The 11933-nt window shown below is 47.2% G+C and overlaps 1 protein-coding gene across 1 annotated transcript in view; it reads left to right on the top strand.

The window, feature by feature from the left end:
* Positions 1-11933, top strand: part of LOC130235969 (membrane-associated phosphatidylinositol transfer protein 2) — a 26204-nt gene that overhangs the window by 1287 nt on the left and 12984 nt on the right. The window contains exons 2-7 of the mRNA XM_056466497.1: positions 29-255; positions 386-564; positions 1224-1394; positions 4082-4222; positions 6168-6332; positions 9406-9554. Coding sequence (XP_056322472.1) covers positions 29-255; positions 386-564; positions 1224-1394; positions 4082-4222; positions 6168-6332; positions 9406-9554 — 1032 coding nt within the window. The remainder of the gene's footprint in view (positions 1-28; positions 256-385; positions 565-1223; positions 1395-4081; positions 4223-6167; positions 6333-9405; positions 9555-11933) is intronic.

The raw sequence follows: 11933 nt of genomic DNA, 5'->3' as shown, positions 1-11933 counted from the left end.
GTGTGTGTGTGTGTGTCTCCTCCATCAGGACAGTGAGCTGTTGTCTCCAGGGATCATCATTAACTGTAGCGGCTCGGGCAGCAGCAGTAACGCCGCTCTGTCTCTAGAGGGCAGTCGTCACCTGAGCCGTAGCAACATCGACATCCCTCGCTGCAGCGCTGCAGACGAACACAAGAAGCAGCTGCCGCGCAAACGCAGCGACTCGTCCACATACGAGATCGACACCATCAAACAACACCAGGCCTTCCTCAGCAGGTGCGCACACACACACACACACACACACACACGCACACACACACACACACACACACACAACAGACGGAGGAGGAGTGTAAAGTAACCATGTGTGTGTGTGTGTGTGTGTGTGTGTGTGTGTGTGTGTCAGTCTTCACTCCAGTGTTCTGCGCACTGACCCGGCCTCTCGGCGCTCCAGCAGCAGCACTATGCTGGAAGGTGGCGGCGCTCTGGGAAAGTTTGACTTCGAGGTCTCCGACTTCTTCCTGTTCGGCTCTCCGCTCGGCCTGGTGCTGGCGCTGAGGAAGACCGTCGTGCCCACGCTGGACGGTGAGGAGTCACACATGCAGCCGAGCACAAGAGCACTGCAGGGGGCCACCTCACCCATAACCTTAATCATCCACTAACACTAAAGAAGATGCTTTGAAGAATGCTGGAAACCTGGAGCCATTGACTTCTGCTGTATTTATTCTCCCTACTGTAGAAGTCAATGGTTACCGGTGTTCAACATTCTTCAGAATATCTTCTTTAGTGTTCAGCTGCTGAAATACACTGATAAAGGTTTACAAGCACTTGAAGCAGAGCTAATATGGAGTAATGAGGATGTTTTGGTGAACTGGCCCTTTAATATGTCGATGTATTTACATGTGTGTTCATTTATCAAGTGTGTGTATGAGGCTCCGTCATCAGCTCCGTCTGTCAGGAGGTTTTTAAATATATTTATTGAATTTAAAGCAGTACAGCAACACACAAGACGAGGAGGAGCCAGATCAATATATAGAAGAACACAAATATATGAGGAACAGAAATGAAATGAAAGTATTAGAGCAGATGATCACCTGACTGCTCCATTCTGCTGCTCAAACTGGGACATCTTTCACCTGGAGGTCAACAGGAGGATTAAAAAAAACCTGTGTGTGTGTGTGTGTGTGTGTGTGTGTGTGTGTGTGTGTGTGTGTGTGTGTGTGTGTGTGTGTGTGTGTGTGCAGTGTGTCACCTGCGTCCAGCGTGTCAGCAGGTGTATAATCTCTTCCACCCGGCCGACCCGTCTGCCTCCCGTCTGGAGCCGCTGCTGGAGAAGCGCTTCCACCTCATGCCTCCGTTCAGCGTTCCCCGATACCAGCGCTTCCCTCTGGGGGACGGCCAGTCTGCACTGCTGGGTAACACACACACACACACGTATACATACACACTGCTGGGGTACATCAATAACATGCATATAGTCAAAGTTGGCCCACGGTGACCGTTGATTTGGCCCTCCATCCCCTCTGAGAGGTAGGGAGTATGATGGGGAGTTTGGGGGAAGCCCAGAACAGAGATCCTCATTTCTCAATTAACATAACTTTTGTTTTTTAACTGTTGAGCTGCAAAAAACCACCCGGAAGTGAAAGAGCCCCTGTGATGAGACCCCAACCCCAACCCTAAACCCCTATGGGTTCATGAGAATGATCTCCATGTAGTGTGTCACACAGCTCTGAGTGAAGGGAAATATCCTGCTGAGGAGTAACTCTGACAGTGTGCTGTGTTAAAACTATTGATTCATTTATAAAAGAGTCGACTCACAGTGCTTCAAACGAATCGTCTTGATAACGAGTCTTTAGCCGTTTCAGCATGATGTCGATACGAAACTTAAGCCCCGCCCAAACCTGCGCGCACAAACCTGGGCTAATTGAAACCTGCGGCTCCGCCCACAAACACAGCAGTAAATAAGAAGAGGAAGACGAGCACTGTAGCAGACGCTGGCTGAGTCGAGTCATGAAGACGCTGGGGGATATTCTGCTGGATATTACTGCAAGTGTGAGGGAAAGTTAGCGTTAGCTTCTCTACCCAAAGATGAAACTGAGTCAGAGGGTGAGGTTTAGGAATAAACGCCTCAGCATTATAGCCCAGCCTTGTGCAGTTCGAGTGCCTCTGGAATCTACACACTTACAGCGGGGGATTCGTCTGTCGTCTGTTAAAGGAAGGATCAGGAAACACTATTGATGTTAGGGAATATGTCAGTTAGGGTTGGCGGATGTCCACCAATTTGGCATCGTACGATGTCTAATATGCAACATCGCGATGGAGGATGGCATCATCATCGTAGGCGGGGGTGGGGGAGGTTGTTAAATATTAATAAATACATAGTGAATGAATTAATTGTAGCCCACCGTTTTCACTGGCTGACCCACATGGTCTTTGCTTTACCCATAAACAAACCATAAATAAACTAAGGTACACACAAATCAGCACCTGCAGACACTTTTCCTGCAGGACTCTGGCATGAATAGGCAGAGTGATCTGGGTCGCTATAATGGCTTTTCCCACAGCCGTGTGGGCCTAGTCATGACTCAATATGAACACATGACTCAATATGAACACATGACTCAATATGAACACATGACTCAATATGAACACATGACTCAATATACAGCCGTGTGGGCCTAGTCATGACTCAATATGAACACATGACTCAATATGAACACATGACTCAATATACAGCCGTGTGGGCCTAGTCATGACTCAATATGAACACATGACTCAATATGAACACATGACTCAATATACAGCCGTGTGGGCCTAGTCATGACTCAATATGAACACATGACTCAATATGAACACATGACTCAATATACAGCCGTGTGGGCCTAGTCATGACTCAATATGAACACATGACTCAATATGAACACATGACTCATTATGAACACATGACTCAATATGAACACATGACTCAATATGAACACATGACTCAATATGAACACATGACTCAATATTTATGAACTTATTTCTTTATCTTATTTATTCTGAACTGAAGTGTGTTTAGTTTAGCACTAGTTTGATTATGCAGAGTCAGATCAAGTGTCAGAGCTGTGCTCATGCTTAGTGCCCTGATTGATGGCTGATTGACAGGTGAATAAAGGGTGATTGACAGGTGATTGATGGGTGATTGACAGCTGATTGATGGGTGATTGACAGGTGAATGAAGGGTGATTGACAGCTGATTGATGGGTGATTGATGGGTGATTGACAGGTGAATGAAGGGTGATTGATGGGTGATTGATGGGTGATTGACAGGTGAATGAAGGGTGATTGACAGGTGATTGATGGGTGATTGACAGCTGATTGATGGGTGATTGACAGGTGAATGAAGGGTGATTGACAGCTGATTGATGGGTGATTGATGGGTGATTGACAGGTGAATGAAGGGTGATTGACAGGTGATTGATGGGTGATTGATGGGTGATTGACAGGTGAATGAATGGTGATTGATGGGTGATTGATGGGTGATTGACAGCTGATTGATGGGTGATTGACAGGTGAATGATGGGTGATTGACAGCTGATTGATGGGTGATTGATGGGTGATTGACAGGTGAATGAAGGGTGATTGACAGCTGATTGATGGGTGATTGATGGGTGATTGACAGGTGAATGAAGGGTGATTGACAGGTGATTGATGGGTGATTGATGGGTGATTGACAGGTGAATGAATGGTGATTGATGGGTGATTGATGGGTGATTGACAGCTGATTGATGGGTGATTGACAGGTGAATGAAGGGTGATTGACAGGTGATTGATGGCTGATTGACAGGTGATGTTTACTGTAAATCTCCATCTGCTTTCATGCATCTGTAGCTGTATCAGATCACACCTGTTTCAGCCCCGTTTACTCGACATATATGTGTGTGCGCGCGCGTGTGTGTAAACGGGGTCTGCGTGTGATCCTGTGTGTGTGTTAGCGCAGCACTTGTAAAAGAGCGATGTCCATGGGTGTGTTTTCTGTCTGTTCTTTGTCTTTATTTTCTGTCTCTCTGTCTCTGGCTCTGGTGTGTGTGTGTGTGTGTGTGTGTGTGTGTGTGTCTGGCAGTGGAAACCGTCCAGAGTAACCCTCACCTCCTGTTGGAGAGTGTGAGCTGTGCTGCGCAGCGCTGTCCTGATGGCATCAGTGAGACCTCCATCCCCGTCCCTGTGCTCAACTGGCAGAACAGCGCGCCCGCCACCGCCGAGAGTGTGTAGCGCTCCGCTTATTGCATCCCTCTGTGTGTGTGTGTGTGTGTGTGCATGAGAAAGAATGTGTGTGTGTGAGAGAGTATGAATGTGTGCATGTGTGTTTATGTTTGTGCATGTGTGGGCATTCATACATGTACAGAATGTGTGTGTGTGTGTGTGTGTGTGTGTGTGTGTGTGTGTGTGTGTGTGTGTGTGTGTGTGTGTGTGTGTGTGTGTGTGCGCCTATATTCATGAATGCATGCATGAGGGAGTGTTTGTGTGTGTATATGTCTGTGTGTGTGTGTGTGAACGCATGGATGTAGGTGTGTGTGTAATAATCTTTACAGTGGACAATAGAAAGATATCTCACATCAACACATGTTAATAACTCTTAAAGTGTACCGTTCAGTCAAATGTCCAATAATCTGACCTGCACTGCTGTTAGAATATACAGATTAATCATCATAACACTTGATAAAACCACAAGTCTTTGATTAAGAACTGTTTAAAGTGGACGTGTGCATGGAGAATAAAGGCTATGACAAAAATTAACACAATTAACCAGCAATAATTAAATAATATGAGTCAAATTCACAACAGTCTGATCTGAGCTTGTATTAATATTCTCATATCAACCATTATAGAGCTAAGAGATAAAACAGAAGAGGAATCTCAGTGTGTGTTACTCCGTCATGTGTTATTATGAGTGTGTTATTATGAGTGTGTGATTATGAGTGTGTTATTATGAGTGTGTTAATGTAAACAATGAGCCTGAAAATAAAGTTATATTAATATCAACAGCAACACTCTCACAAAATACCCATCTTCTTCAGTCGATGCCTAACGACATTAGACGAGCACACGGCGCTCCTTTCCTTCTTGTCAACAGAAAGGCCGTGCGCTGCACCTCGCGGTGTTGGAAGGTAAATGTGCGCTGGCTGTGATCGGCCTCTTCAGGTTGTAGTCTTTAAAAACAGCAACACTTTCTTATTAGACCTAGCGCTGTCTGTCTGATACTGGTGTAGAAGTGTTCTGTTGTCCATTCTTCTTTAAACACACGGCATTCAGAGTTCATAGTGTTTGCCTGACTCATTTTCAGTCATTAGCGCTCGACTGTATTTAATATCTGAGAGTGTTCTAATTCTACTGTAGAGCTAACGGTACCGTGTGCAATACTGCCATCACATGGTGTTCACGTGTATTGCATCATTAATTTACTAATTCTGAACCCAAACCGTTACTCAGAAGCAGCATTTGCTGAGCGGATGACAGTGTTCAGCGGGCCGCATATGACCCACGGGCTGCAGTTTGCCCACCTCTGATCTAGAGTGTAGAAAACATGAAGGTGTCCTCAGTGAGAGTGTGTGGAAAGACCCCCACAGGAGATCTGGAGAAGCTTCTGTGTTGGGGAAACTCGGATTACACACACACACACACACACACACACACACACACACACACACACACACACACATATTAATACACCCTACAGAATACAGTGCATGCTTGAGTGGGTGTGTGTGTGTGAGGGCGTGTGTGAGTGAGAGCATGCATGTGTGTGCCAGTGTCAGTGTGTGTGTGTCTGTCTGTCTGTCTGTCTGTCTGTTTGTGTTCATTTGTGTGTGTGGATGTGCACAAATGCATATGTGTGTATGTGAGCGTGTATATGCACATGTCAGTGTGTGTGTGTAATGCAGCTGATGTGATTGATTCTCTCCTGATTGTCCTCCTCACTCCTCCAGCTGTGTGTGTGTGTGTGTGTGTGTGTGTATATCTGCATGTGTGTGTGTGTGTGTGGATGTCTGCGTGTGTGTGTGTGTGTGTGTGTGCATCTGCTTTTCTCTTCACTCCTGTTGAATCAGATCAGCCTTTTACAAATGAAGCATTGTGAGTGTGTGGTGCTGGGTTGGGGTGTGTGTGTGTGTGTGTGTGTGTGTGTGTGACCTGTGCTCTGCTCTCCACAGCGGACGTCATGCAGTCTCACGGCCTCATGTTTTCCGAGCACTCGAACCCGTCGTCTCCGGCGGCCATTCCAGCGTTTCGAGGAGCGCGGCGGGCCAGCGAGACCAGCATCGCCAGCCAGGTGTCAGGACTCGCAGACAGCTACACCGCTAGCAACATCGCTAACAGTGAGTCTCACACACACACTCTTAATCACACACACACACACACACACACAGTTTTGCAGTTGTACACACAGAGAGTAATGCAGTGTGTGTGTGTGTGTGTGTGTGAGATGGTGATAGAGGAGACGCTGCTTTACACCTCATTAGTAGATCAGTAGCTGTGTTTCCACTAGCGTGCCTAAAGCGAGTGAGCCAGGGCTAGTCCCATTTCCACTGTCACTTCCAGGCCTGGAAGCGGGGTATCCTTGGGGCCAGGGGCCGGCCTTTTTTGCCCTGCCGAATACTTTGGGCCAAAGAGGGTCAGCTGGGGCTTCAGGGCGGAGTGAGGGGAGAGGCGGAGTTTGCTTGAGTCTGGTAAAGATGGCGTGCCGCTGTCATTGCACTAGTGTAAAGAAAGGAAACCATAGAGCTGCTCAGGTTAAGAGACTCCATAACACACACTACAGGCTCGGGCTCTTCTGCTGATGATCGCTCTCATGTTTCCCTCTTAATGTAAGGCTGCTGCAGACACTAATGTTCATTTAATAAGTGATATTCCTCTGCTGCGTCCTCCTCCATGTGTCAATAACTCAGAATAATCTGTACACCAGATTAAACACACAGCAGACTGGAACTTTCAGCTGTCCAGAGTTCTAGTCAAGTTTAAATGGTGTGTTTGTGCATGAAACGTGCGCATTTAGATGCACGTGTGTGTGTGTGTGTGTGTGTGTGTGTGTGCGTGCGTGCGTGCGTGCGTGCGTGTGCGTGTGTGTGTGTGTGTGTGTGTGCGTGTGTGTGTGTGTGTGTGTGTGTGTGCGTGTGCGTGCGTGTGTGTGTGTGTGTGTGTGTTTGAGACAGAGTGAAAGAGCGCTCGTTTGACAGCTCTGTTGATGCTCTGAGCGGCTGGGTTTCCTTTAATTATGTTGGAGATAATCCACAATATGAACACAACAGACAGAAAGAAAACTCTACTCCGGCCTGATGAAAGCCCTGCTCACACTGGCCCCACAGTGGAAATATGGCTAGTGTGTGAGCTGCTGAAGCTGACGGTGTCCCCCCTCCTGTAGAGCTGATGTTGTGTTGGAGACGCCCCCCAGTGCTGCTGCTCAGAGCTCAGACATGTGTGCAGTGTTCACTCTCAGTGATGTGCTCAATATTATTAGCCCCCTTCAGCAATATTAGTGTTGGATTGTCTCCAGAATAAACCACTGTTATACAATGACTTGCCTAATTACCCTAACTTTACCCTAATTACCCTAACTTTACCCTAATTACCCTAACTTTACCCTAATTACTCTAACTTTACCCTAATTACCCTAGTGAAGCCTTTAAATGTGACTGTAAGCTGAATACTAGTGTCTTGAAGAATATCTAGTCTAATATTATGTGCTGTGGTGGCAACACAGTGGCTCAGTATCCAGCACTCAGATCTCTGGTTTGAGTCCCAGCTGGGTCAGTTGGTGTTTCTGTGTGGAGTTTGCATGTTCTCCCCGTGTTGGTGTGGGTTTCCTCCGGGTGCTCCGGTTTCCCCCACAGTCCAAACACATGCGCTATAGGGGAACTGATCAACTAAACTGGCCGTAGTGTATGAGTGTGTGTGTGTGTGTGTGTGTGTGTGTGTGTTAATGAGTGTGTATGAGTGTTTCCCAGTGATGGGTTGCAGCTGGAAGGCCATGCGCTGTGTAAAACATATGCTGGAATAGTTGTCGGTTCATTCTGCTGTGGCGACCCCTGATGAATAGGGACTCAGCTGAAGGAAAGTGAATGAGTGAGTGTAATGTGCTGTGATCATGGCAGAGAGGGATGAGGGATGATTAGGGGTCAGCAGTGTCCTGAACGCCTCTTCAGCAGTGTGTGAGGAGTGCAGAGCAGATTAAACACACAGGAAGGAGAATAATCCTGCTGCATATGAGCGAACATGAGTCAGACATCCTGCAGACTGCTCTTCTGTCTGTGTGTGTGTGTGTGTGTGTGTGTGTGTGTGTGTGTGTGTGTGTGTTTCTCCAGTAGCGCGTGCGTGTCAGGTTAGTCTGTCTAGAAAGCTGAGTGTGTTGTCTGAGGTGTGTGTGCGCTACAGTAAGCGCTCCAGCAGGTGTGTGTGTGCGCAGTCGGACGCAGCGGATCAGAGCAGGGCGGAGCCGCCACTGGACCTGCAGTCAGGTACACTGGAGGAGAGTGTGTGTGTGTGTGTGTGTTTCTCCTGTCCTGACCCTGCCCTGACCCAATGATGAACACACATACACCTGCAGTCAGGTATACTGGAGGAGTGTGTGTGTGTCCCTGCTGTTCTGACCCTAACCCAATGATGATGGCGCACACACACACACACACACACACACACACACACACACACACACACACACACACACACACAGACAGACAGCTGCCATCAGGTACACTGGAGGAGAGTGTGTGTGTGTGTGTGTGTGTGTTTCTCCTGTCCTGACCCTGCCCTGACCCAATGATGAACACACATACACCTGCAGTCAGGTATACTGGAGTGTGTGTGTGTCCCTGCTGTTCTGACCCTAACCCAATGATGATGGCGCACACACACACACACACACACACACACAGCTGCCGTCAGGTATATTGGAGGAGTGTGTGTGTGTGTATTTTTTGTCCTGACCCTGACCTGATGATGAACACACACACACACACACACACACACACATACACACACTGTGTTTTCCTCATTCCTCCTCAACTGCAGTGGTGTTAGATTGTGGTCGGTGTAGTAGATCTGAGCTGTGTGTTCATGATGGTTGTAGTGGAGTGTGTGTGTGTGTGTGTGTGTGTGTGTGTGTGTGTGTGTGTGTGTGTGTGTATGTGTGTGTGGCTCGTCTTCATCTTCCCTTTGTTCATCCTCACTGAACTGAACAGGTTTAGGCCTGAAACTGGTTTCAGTTCTCAGTTGTAGTGGTAGAGAAGCAGTGTGTGTGTGTGTGTGTGTGTGTGTGTGTGTGTTGACTGTCACTGTGTTTGTGTGGACTGACTCTCTCTCTCTCTCTCTCTCTCTCTCTCTCTCTCTCTCTCTCTCTCTCTCTCTCTCTCTCTCTCTCTCTCTCTCTCTCTCTCTCTCTGTGTGTGTGTGTAGTTGCGTCGCGCTGGTGGGGGACGAAGCGTGTGGACTTTGCGCTGTACTGTCCGGATGCGCTGACAGCGTTCCCCACCGTGGCTCTGCCTCACCTCTTCCACGCCTCATACTGGGAGTCCACCGACGTCGTGTCCTTCCTGCTGCGCCAGGTCAGAACCACGACACTCGAGATCACACATCATCACCACACACACACACACACACACACACACACACACACACTATTAAAGGGGTGGTGTCCACTGCAGTATCCTCTGTTTAACAGTAGTTGTGTCATGTTGTTGTGTGGACATCATCAGCATCTCTGACTGCAGACGCTCACGGTTCACAGTAGGGGGAGACACTGGCTCTTACAGAGTTAGCTCAGCAAGGCCTACAGCTAACGAGTTTGAGGACTACAAAACAAAACATCCGGGCTAGTGAGATCACAGATGCTCCAGGTTACACACGTTCACTGCGCACACACCTCGCGCAGAAGGGGCGTGGCCACTAGGCATGGGATGATAACCGTGTTGAAGCTATACTGCGGTTTGGAGAAGTCAAGGTTTTAAGACCATCAGTCTCCTGCTGCAGCGTTCCTGAGATATGAGGAAGACTTCTCTATTGCTGTGGTTTTATTTGTAGGACGACAGTATCTCCAGCTGAAAAGATCTCCCAGGATGCCGTTTTAAACTGCAGTGAAGTCAGTGTTTTGGAAACTAATGAAGACAGCAGAAGACAATGATTCAGTTCAGTTATTCAGCCTGACATGTGTACTGCTCCAAAAGATTATGAATGTTTGTAAAATAGAATATATTGTGTTCAAATGGGGGAAACTGTGTTTGTTTTTTACCCAGACATTTAAAAAGAAGCCATTTTAAAGCAGGAATCACAATACTGTAATACCGGGATATTTATAGCCAGGGTTATCATACCGGCAGAATCTCATACCGGCGTCCACAGACGTGTTAGTAGAGAAGGGAAATGCCTCCAAACTCTGCTATCTCCATGGATCTTGTTCTGTTTCACTATTTGGCCTTCTAAGGGCCGTGACACAAGGAGAGAAGTGCTGACAGCTTAATGTCAATCTTTCAGAGCATTTCACACAGGACAGCTTCCACAACTGGTCACAGTGAAGTGCTGGATTCAGCATAGATGAAGCTGTGGATTGTGAGCTCCGGCCTGTAAGTCCTTCTTTTAGTTCAAATTAATATCCCACATGCAGGGTTTCAGTCATTGTAGGCGATGTTGAAGTAAGGACGTAAACCAGGATATAAACAACCAGAAACGTGGTTTATTACTAGCAGTTATTATTAGCAATTTAGCTCATGCCTGCCAACATTTGTGCCTGAATTTCCTGAGAATGGGGGTGTGGGGGTTTGGTTTGGGGGTTTCCCAGTAACAAAGTTGAGAACCGGGGGGATGGATGGGCTGCGGGTGCATGTGATGTTATCAACAGTACCATGTTTTCAGCTGGTGGTGATCAGATGCTATACCAAACTGATGACCTGGCAGGGGGATGATATTACCGACGTTTTCCAGGAGAAATAACAAGACGGGAGGGTGGCAGGAGATGGGTGTGAAATACGAGAGATAGGGGTGTCATAATGAATCTTCTGTGCACCGCGATGCAGATGAAGACAATTCGATATCGGTTCAGTAATAGATCATAACCGGTTATTACGTACGGACGTCATTTATCTCCTATGAGTGATGTCGCGGTAGAATACTGTGGTGGAGGAGGCGAGTAAATAAAACGCTCCTGCTGCACTAAAGGTAGAGAATCATGCACAGTTCAACTGCTTATGAGTTTGCTGGACAGTCTTTCACTGACACTGAGGAAGGCAAAGCACACCAGCCGCTACTTCACTACTAAAGAGAAATGCTGTGAAACTCCACCTCTGCCTCTCTCTCTCTCTCACACTTTGGACATCTGACCCGCTGGCGTGTTCGTGAGGTAACCTTTCCTCTCCTCTCAGCTGTTAAAGCGATACTTGAGGATCCAGACAGGAGCGTGTCTGAGGTGCGAGTTTTCTCCACTGCGTCTATTACAGATTACCTGTACATTTATTTCTGTTCAACAGTGTGCTGTTTTCACAGTAGGATTGTGCGTGCTCTCAGTATATTCTCATTTATTAATTCAGCATAAACACACTCTTTATTAATACCTGAAGTGTGTTTTAACTTGTCCTAGCCTTACTACGCTGCAATGACATTACGATTGAGTTTTTATGACGTGGTTAAACCTCAGGAAGTGGATGAAAACCCAAAGTAGACTGTTTTACCTGCTATCTATTAGAAACAGAGACTTTACAGCCATCTTATAATGCACTATTACCCATATACACTAGTGCGGGACGCTGAAATGAAATGCTGATGGCTTAACCACATTCCTCCTCTTACCAACGAACAAAACAACAACAACAACACACCGATCAGAAACATCTGGCGAGAGTCGCGTTTACATGAGCTCAGCGGTGTCCTCTTCATTTTCTGTGTCTGAGTCTGATACGGCCTCACTGACAGTCTGACAGACAGCGCACAGGAGA

This window comes from Danio aesculapii, chromosome 10, assembly GCF_903798145.1.
Source record: "Danio aesculapii chromosome 10, fDanAes4.1, whole genome shotgun sequence".
NCBI lineage: Eukaryota > Metazoa > Chordata > Actinopteri > Cypriniformes > Danionidae > Danio > Danio aesculapii.
The sequence above is the reverse complement of the archived record's forward strand: the minus strand, read 5'-3'. Positions and strand labels throughout refer to the sequence as shown.